General features: G+C 33.9%; 1 protein-coding gene across 1 annotated transcript in view; it reads left to right on the top strand.

Moving 5' to 3' along the window:
- Positions 1-6935, top strand: part of LOC117102061 (thrombospondin type-1 domain-containing protein 7B-like) — a 30644-nt gene extending 23709 nt beyond the window's left edge. Inside the window, exons 16-24 of the mRNA XM_033242276.1 lie at positions 251-396; positions 860-1009; positions 1371-1473; positions 1697-1786; positions 1994-2089; positions 2362-2488; positions 2623-2768; positions 3006-3090; positions 3204-6935. Coding sequence (XP_033098167.1) covers positions 251-396; positions 860-1009; positions 1371-1473; positions 1697-1786; positions 1994-2089; positions 2362-2488; positions 2623-2768; positions 3006-3090; positions 3204-3321 — 1061 coding nt within the window. The 3' untranslated portion in view covers positions 3322-6935. The remainder of the gene's footprint in view (positions 1-250; positions 397-859; positions 1010-1370; positions 1474-1696; positions 1787-1993; positions 2090-2361; positions 2489-2622; positions 2769-3005; positions 3091-3203) is intronic.
- The last annotated feature ends 2871 nt before the right edge of the window (positions 6936-9806 follow it).

Below are 9806 nucleotides of genomic sequence, written 5' to 3'. Positions count from 1 at the left end.
CTGACAGACAGACCAAGAGACTTATCTGCCATACTCCGAGTCCAGAGGATTTTTAAGATTGTATTTGTAATAAAGTGTTCCTCGATTTTATTACACATTGCCCTTCCTTTTCATACAGTTTTTAAAGTTACTCTACTTTAGTAACTAGTGATGCATTAATACAAACAAGTTGTTAATTGCGAAAGAAAGAAAATTATAGTTGCTTTTCAGACGTAGGTTTTCTCATTCCATGACTTATTCTACACTACAGGTATAATGAGCCGTAGTAGACAGATGCTCCAGACACCAAACGATGCCGGAGAGGCATGTCCACCGGAACGCTTCCAGCAGAAGCCATGCCCTGCGGATCCATGCTATAACCTAGTGGTGGATGAATGGGGTACTTGCAAGGCAGAAGTAAGTACAGGCAACTATAGTTAAGCTGGGCACTCACCGTGTTGTATGATGACGCAACGCTTAGATGACGCAACACCGTCTGCTGATTGTTGGTGGCAATCTGAACGAATCATCATTAAAAACGATCCATTGTGGCGTTGCATTCCCCACTGAATCGCGTTAGCCGTTGCAGTGTGTGCCTGAATTGTATTCAAGCAACATATTTATAGGATTTAAAATAATCTAAAGCTGTCGATATTATCAAATTTCTTTGACAAAAAGCTGTTGTTTGGCCATGATATATCCATGATGAGCCTACATAGTCATGATGTGATGTCATCATGACCATATTTAGGCATGTCACATGATTTTTATCAAATCAAATTTGGTAGTCTAGACAGTACTTAACAGGCTAATGCAGAGGAAGCTGCACCATCGCATCATTCCTCTGCTATTGTGTCATTGTATTTATTTCTTTATTTAGGATGGGTATTGCGGTCAGGGAACCAGACGAAGAGAGGTCAGATGTATCCAGGAGCATAATGGGGCAGTAGTGGACGACAATAAATGCGTGAATAAACTTTATTTCAAAAACAACATCAATATCACTAGAGATGGTTTTGAGCAGTTCCAGGTAAAGTTAACATTTCACAAGTGTAATTGCCATGTATTATCATGGTCAAATATTTCAATACATTCACACAGTATCAGCTAAATTTTATATGCAAAAAAGGCCCATATAAGGATGAATATGAACAACTGATACATTTTGATGAATGGACCACCTTTGTTTTACGGTGGTTCAGTGAAATAATACAAGAAAATATTGGCTTACCTTTAGCTAAATAAAATTTTAATTAGTAGCACAGTTTCCAAAATTATATATGCTAATAATAATTCCAATAATAATAAAACAAATTCTAAATTTCTTTTTCTGTAATTACTATTTACTAAATTGCATAGTTTAAAACATTTTAAAATTGTGTTTTCTTTAGCGAGAGCAAGATTGTACAGTGCCGTGCCCTGGGGAGTGTCAACTGACAGAGTGGAGTGACTGGAGTCCGTGTTTCATCATGTGTATAAAAGGTGTTCCCTCAGGTAAGCAAATGCCTACTTTTGAAAAGTGTTGACAACATTTAAGCATTTAATTTATCATAAAATTATTAAAAACATAAAAGAGTAAAAGATTTTGCTGAATGTCTTCAGCCGTACACAAGCAAGAATTACACACTAAAACAAAAAACTGATGTCATATAATACTCACTTTTATTTGAATTAAAATTAGCATTTAATATTGTGCAATTATGATATAATATTTTAGGCTCAGAAGGTGTCCAGTCTCGTTCACGCGCATCAATATCAGTCAGAGAAAATTGCCCAGCAGATGAAATAGGAACAAGACCATGTCAAGGTAATTTTTTTAGCGAATGACTGAGAGTGCTAATAGACCAGTAGTTAAGTTTGTTGTAAATTCTCTTAATTGTATGATTTGCTTATCTTGTGGCTGTTCTTTATTTTTGTTTTATTATTACTTTCTGGTCACAGGACAAATACTATGGTGCTGATTATTTTTAAAAAAATAACTTTTTTAATTATTACTTTCAATTTGTTTATAAAGGTGATACATGCTATGCATTCACCTGGCATACAGGTAGCTGGTATGAAGGGGAGAGGCAAGTATGGTGTCAAAGGTCAGACAGGGTCAATGTAACAGGTAATTTTAACTTGTAGATTAGAAATGTAGATTTTCATTTTACATGGGATAGTTACCTCATTCTTGAGATGGGAAATTAAGATTTTGGTCCTTTGTACATAGTTAATTTATTCACTTAAAATGAACTTATACACTTTTCAGAAGTAGAGAATTATCTCCAGTGTACTGACAAATTTACCTTACTTCATGTTCTTGAAGTTTGCCCTCTAATTTGAGACCCCACTTGAAAATTGTTGATGATGACTCATCCAAAAAGTCTCTTCTTTTTGTAGGAGGATGTTTGAAGGATTCAAAACCTCAGGAAAAGAGGAAATGCATACCAGTGTGCAGTGTGAAAGAATCGTACTGTGCCAGCAATGGTAAATGCCAGTGTAAATCAGGCCTACGGCCCTTTTACAGGTAAGCAAATTCACATAGAGTGCAGCATCCAGTAACCTTCAAAGTCCACCTTTCATTTGTCTGTCTCAATACATTAAAGATGTAAATTTGTTTATGTTCAAACCTTCTCAATAAGTTTGGTTTACTTCATGCAGTTTCACATCTGGTGATATATTGAAGTGCGCAAGAGAAGATGAATTGGTAACCGAAGGACCAATGACCAGGCCCAGTTCAGGCAATGTAGGAGAGAATATAAGGAACCGAACAGCAGAAACAGAAGATGATGGGGAAGGTTTCTTGGGTTAGTATGATGATGTTATTTATTTTAAAAAAATTATTCCAGACCATAATAATTGAATTTTATCTATTTTATAATGTTTATGCAATTTGGTGTTTTTACTGCCATATGTAATTATTTTAGTAGATTGAAATTGAAAAACTAAAATATTTATTTAAATAGTAAAATGAAAATAATGACACCATCCCATGATAACTTTCTGCTTTGGTTTATTCTAATCTTTTATCATTTTTGTTCCAGGTGGCATACCTGTATGGATGTATGCAGCTGCTGGGGGCGCCCTTTTAGTCATCGTCATTACGCTCGTTCTTATTTACTTCGCTTGGTAAGTACAATTTTTTTTCTTCCAAAAATCAAATGATTCTTTTCATTATTATGTATCCCAATAACTCTAAATATTATATTTATCATTTTCATTTTATATCCTAAATCTTTCAGCTGTGCCCCAAAGAAAAATAAACAGCCAACTCTACAACAGAAGCATCTAGAGTTGGATCATTCCATTTACTGGGATGATACTGCCAAGAGGAAGTACATGGATGGAGTGCATGTTTGAGATATGTATTTGCGGAGCAAAATTACAGTTTACTATAATTTTTAGCACCTGAATACACAATATGATGCAGAGTGTGGTGATAATAAGAATACGTTCAAGAGTTTATATGTAATCTAGGATTTTAAAAAGATTGATTTAACCGAGGAGTGAATATTTATTGTAGAAGGAGATGGGAATAAAACAGTAAACATTTGCACATGCAGTGTTGCAATATAAATAATAATTATTTATATGTTTATTCAATTTTTATTATTTATTTATTTTTTTAATATTTACGTATTGAAATAAAGTGTAATTAAGAGAATAAAGAAGAATTTCAATTAAATCAATTGATTAATTATTTTAATTCATAAAACTTTATTTTAATAAATAACAAATTTCTTATAGCATTTGCGATCTTCTCTTGGAAAGAAAAACTGTTTCTTTCCAAGAGAAATTCTATACAGTAATTGTCAAGGTAGTTTTCAGATATAGTATAGAATTAGATCAAAAGAGATTACCTTATAAAAGATATTGTAACTTTACACACAGTAAATCAAGATCTCACAGTCATCTAAATAAAATAATTGTATTTTATTTAAACAAAAAAAGAACAGATTCAGTACAGTAGTGGTCAAGGTGGTCAAATTATTTCAATTAAATAATATATTTTATTTAAATTTTCCTATATACTGTAATATAGAATCAGTCTGAGGTTCAGTCCCTCGCTGTGTATTTCGCTTGTGTCCTTAGGCAAAGCACTTTACATACGGTTGTCTCTCAACCTAGGAGTACAAGTGGGTACCTGATAGGTTCAAACACAAAAAAAGTGCTCATTACAGCTGTATCATTATGGAATTCTCCCATGGGACCTGAGTATGTGTTCCATTTGTGCTTGATCCAGTGGCCATAATAAATGCTAAGCGCATAGAGGTCTCTACAATATGCGCTATATAAGTCGACAATTGTTATTATTATATTATTATCATTAGATTAATTTAGACTACCTTATAAAATATGCCAACTTCACACACTGTTAGTTTAATTTTATTTTAATGTAGGTTTTGTAAATATGTTATTGTTTTGATTAAGGACCAATTTTAACTCTGTTCTGCAACTTTTTTTTACCAAAACTCAAGATCTCACAATCATGTGATTTTATTTTTATCTGAATGACAATATTGACAAACCTAAATGTTTGAGAAGGTAAAGACCCCTACTTTGGTTTTATCAATGCATCATCATTGTAACCCCATATTCTGTAATGATTGTGTACTAAATATTTGTGAGGGATCTTAATAATAAGAATAGGGGATCTTGATAAAAATACAAATGTCTGGTTTTTATTTCCTATACTATGTTTTTCTACACATTTACTTAGGAAATTCTGCAGTGTTATCTTGTATTGTAATCAATCATGTTTTTTTTTAGACTGAGTGGTAGATTTAAGATGAACTACTTTTAACTACGGAGAGTTATGATATGTTTAGGCTTGGTTAATGTAAGATGTATTGGTGATAGTATATGTAATCACTGTATTTTATATATACATAACCAACTTGAATGATGACTGAATCATCTGTTTTGGAATTTTAATATCAAATACCAAAAATATGATTTGACAAGTGCATAGACAATTCTGGTGTTATGAAAATCTTATTACATTTTATATATAAATAAATATATATATATAATATATATATATATATATATATATATATATATATATATACACACACACACACACACACACACACCCTTGGTGCGAGTCTCAGCGGAGGTTCGAGTCTCGGCTAACAACTTTTTCACATCTGACCTTAGGCTAGGCACTTTCTTTATGTTAAGTAATACTTACATAAGAACGTTGTATACCTGTTTGCTTATTACTAGATGCAAAAGTATGAAATACTTCACAGGAAATGAGTGCATGTTCCGCAGGTTGATCAACCTAAGTAATAACTAAGATAGTAATGTGTGGTAAAGTATTATCACCTACGAAGCTTGGTTGCTATCAAGTTTGATAAAATATTATTTTGATTGTCTTCTAGACAATGTTGTATTGTATAGACGTGTTTTACCAAAAATGTACGTAAAATATCTCACAGAGTTATATGTAAATAGATTTGCAATCATGATTATGAATGAATCAACTTGTAAATATGGTAAGTTTGCTTTGTGAGTGTGTGTAATGAATATAGTAATTTCAAGATGGTATTGATGGTATCTGTTTTTACCACTAAGTGAAATTATTCGCAGAATTTCAAGCAAACTTGAATGATAATCAACAGGGATCAATATTGAATGATAATCAATTGTAATTTTGGAAGATAGTCAATGGTGATCAATATTGACTGATAATCAATTGAAATTAATATTGAATGTTAATCAATTTTTTTATTTTGGAAGATAATCAATGGTGATAAATATTGACTGGTAATCAATTGAAATCAATATTGAATGTTAATCAATGGTTGTAATTTTGGAAGATAATCAATGGTGATAAATATTGACTGATAATCAATTGAAATCAATATTGAATGATAATCAATTGTAATCTATATTGAATGATGATCAGTGGTTATTAAATAAATGAATATTGAATGATCAATAGTGATCAATATCTAACTATAAATCTGATAGCACTAATCCCTTCTGTGAGTTTTTATAGCTCCCTATATAACAATGTCAAGTGTGCAATTTTAAAAATTAAGTTAACTTTTTTAAATGATATGCGAGAATAAAAATTATGCATATTGAATTTTCATAAAGAAGGCACAAACAAACGCTACAGCTTGAGGTGCTGTGTTTAAACTAATTGAAATTAGATTAATTAATTGTATATATATTTTTGTTTTTAATTTATAAAAAGGTATTGAAGAGTTGTGTATATTTTGTTATGAAGCATCATGCTAAATGGATGAATCATAAAAATATGTTTGATGATTGCAAAATATAAGTTCAAATGTTGAGTGGTTTTCATAGCTAGTAAGAGAATGTATATCTTCATTTTCAAATAAATTTAATTAATTATGGTCACATTTAACTTCATAAGATATTTTAACGTTTGATGTTTTTAATAAACTTAAAGGTTAACATTGGTATCATCAGTGGCGGATTCAAGGGATGGGGGTTCATGAGTCGCCCCCCCCCCAACCTAGATTTTTTCAAAATTATAAAACAAAGTAGAGGGAAAAAATTATTTAGAGGTAACATAATCATAAATTTCCTTTCCTCAGCCCCAACCATGGTGGGGTTGAGGTGGGTGGACCCTCTATCTATGAAAGTCTGTCCTTGTGGGCCCCCACTATTTTGAATTCCTGGATCCACCACTGATCATTGATGATAAGTAAAAGTATTGAGATACGGTCAAGGCTTGTGTCAACTTTCTCAATAACTGATAATAGTTCTATGAGGAATTTTAAAATAATTGAAATAAAATTGAAATATTGTTCGATTGATAAACAATATGTTGTAAACTTTGTGCTGAGTTCATAGGTTATGACCACGAGTGCAACAGTGCTTTTTATCCTAGATGCTTGTCTTTAAAACTTTTTTTTAGTCTGATGTATTAATTGTTTTTGTATGCTTTCCCTACTGTTCATCAGAAAGTAAGTAAATACAAATTATATAAAAAATATAAGGCTTCTTGATTTATGTTTAAATGTTGTATTTTGAAACTTTTCACTTGTATTGGGGGCGTAGTTCGTGATTTTTGAATTGTAGCTGTGCGTCTCTACAGACACTAGTTTGTTATGAGTACTGGCATACTCGTAAACAATTTATTACACCCATGTCTCACAATACGTTTATGAACGTTTATGCTCTATAATGGGGCTTAGCAGAAAGTTTCGATGTTAGATTTTGGATTCATCAAATTTTTCCTTAAATTATACAATTCTCCCCCGGGAAAATTTTGATTCCTGAATACGGGGAAATGAGCTTTCCTGAATTCTGAGGTGTCTTGTAATGACTTTTAAGTTCTTCAAAATTCAAGGTTTCCCCCCTCTTGTAAACGATTCCATGAGTCAATGAACCCCAAAGAGAAAAGCGGGTTCGGGTTCTCCCTGGGGAAATGTTGATTTCTAAAGGGCGGGAAATGAGCTTTCCCGACTTCTGAAGTGTCTTTTAATTACTTTTAAGTTCTTCTAAATTTAAGGTTTCCCCTTGCAAACGATCAGGTAAATTTTTCTCATTCTTATTACAGTAAATATGTCTATTATGTGTGTACCGGTATACATACGTTGCATACGTATTCTTTTCTCCATCAATCGATGAACCCCAAACATAAAAAGGGGTCGGGGTCCTTCCCCGAGAAAATGTTGATTCCTAGATGGTGGGAAATGAGCTTTCCCAAATTCTAATTTCCTTATTGTAAAAGTCAGCTCACGGGTTCTGAAAAGGTGGGTCTAGAATTCTTTTTATTTTATTTTATTTTTCTTTTCTATTCTATTCTATTCTTTTCTTTTGCCCAAGGGATGTGGGGTCAGGGCCCTTGATCCCCAGGTCCGCCAATGTGAATTACGAGAAAAACTCGGTCGGGACTGGATAAACACTCTATTGCCCCTCCCTCTTCTCCCTTTATTTTCTAGCATTTCTTTCCGATCATACAAAAATCTCCATAGACATATATTTTCTTCCAAAAAGTAGCCCCCCTCCCCACCGGTTCCGCCGGCCATGCAATGTAGTGTACGTTGTTAAAATTGAAAGTGTATAAACCTATTAGGCCAACATGTTTACAAACTCAAAATGCACAACCCTTTACAACCCGCTACTGTATTTTGAATATGTAGTGTGTTGCATTCCTTAAAATCATTAGATATGATTTATAAAAGGCTATCCAGAGCTTCTAGGGATGGCGTCCCCTGAACCCCTACCGGGGCCCTTTGCCGCCCCTGTCCCCCAGCCAAGGCTTGGGCCATGGGCTCAAGACTTCAGATAATTCGCCCCCCCCCCCACCACTTTCAACCACGGACCGACGCCCTCGATATGAACACAAATATTCTGAGCGAGAATTTCAAACACGAGTACTGAGAAGGGCCCTTGAAGGGCGAGAATAATTTTGAACATAATAGTCATTACCAATACCTATTGATTGATACAAATAGTGATTGCAGTACCAGCTGCTACTCTGGGATCGGATCCAACACTAGTCAATGAACGTAAGCTCGGTGGTCTAGTGGTTACGACACCAGGCTAGTTACCTGGGGTCAGGGGTGGCGCCAGGATTTGCCCGACACGGTGGCTGAGGTCCCCGACGGGGTTGGGGGGGGGCCGATGCCCCGACGAGGGGTCAGATTTCCCCGACGAAAGCAAAGTGGGCGTGGTCGAGCTTCAAGTAAAAGGTTTCGAAAGTGGTCCTGGGGGAATTTTGACAATTTAGGGGTTTCAAAGGCTTATTTATTCGATTTTATAGTCTACTAATATGTAGAAAATACATATAATTGTTTTTTCCTCTCCAACGAATTGTGCTTTTTCTCCCCGACGGGGGGGGGGGCGAGCTTTCCCCGACGGGGTCCCCCACTGGCGCCACCCCTGCCTGGGGTTGCGGGCTCGATTCTCAACCGCATCACTTGCGAGAATGTGTTCACAAGTATCTGGAAACGTACTGAGCATTCAATACAATAACACGTCAGGCGGGGCAAAACATCACTCCTATGGAATTTTCTGATGTAAAACAACATCGAAATAGAATTGCAGTAAATTTGAGCGTGCATGTTTATCTTTGTGACGGGGGCAGAGGCAAGGGTGGGTGTCTGCGTTTATAAGAAATGCTAAAGCGGCATTTGAATCTGTTCCTCCTAAACGAAATACCTGTTGCTGAACAATACTGATCAATATTTGATAAGACAGTTATTAAAAATAATGATAATCATTTTTTATTCTATATTGAAATTGAATGGTAATTTTTATCAATATAATCAATGGTTATAAATATTCAATGAAAATGCACAGTGGCACTAAATGTTTAATGTTACTGAATTGTAATCAATATTGAATGATAAACAATAATCAAGATTGAACAAATTTAATAGTTAAAAATATTGATTAATAATCAATTTTAATAAATATTCAAACAAATCTAAACTACAATGTGTGAAAGACAGGGAGTGCTCATTGTCTTTGAAAGTCTGTTTTCTGTGAGGATATTCTTGAGTACAGCTCAGGAAAAAATAAAACAGGCAGAAAACAGTAAACAGTAAAGAAAACAAAAAAAAGAGAACAGCAATAAACAAACAGAAGAAACGATAGACAGAATGAAAATGTGAGTTGTTGAAAATATTGGTAATCAATGGTGATCATTATTGAATAGTCAATGGTGATCAATATCAATATTGAATAATACGGATCACTATTGATACCCAGTGGTGAATAATAATTAGGCCTAATGCTAGATTTAATTATCAATAATCAATAGGCATGTATATACATATTATATATGTATATATAGGCCTATATATGTATATATAGGCCTATATATATGTGTGTATATAAATAGGCCTATATAT

The sequence above is a fragment of the Anneissia japonica genome, unplaced genomic scaffold (assembly GCF_011630105.1).
Source record: "Anneissia japonica isolate Jap-2015-1 unplaced genomic scaffold, ASM1163010v1 scaffold997_len2565447_cov190, whole genome shotgun sequence".
NCBI classification, from domain to species: domain Eukaryota; kingdom Metazoa; phylum Echinodermata; class Crinoidea; order Comatulida; family Comatulidae; genus Anneissia; species Anneissia japonica.
Note: the sequence above shows the minus strand (reverse complement) of the source record. Positions and strands in the feature narration are given on the sequence as shown.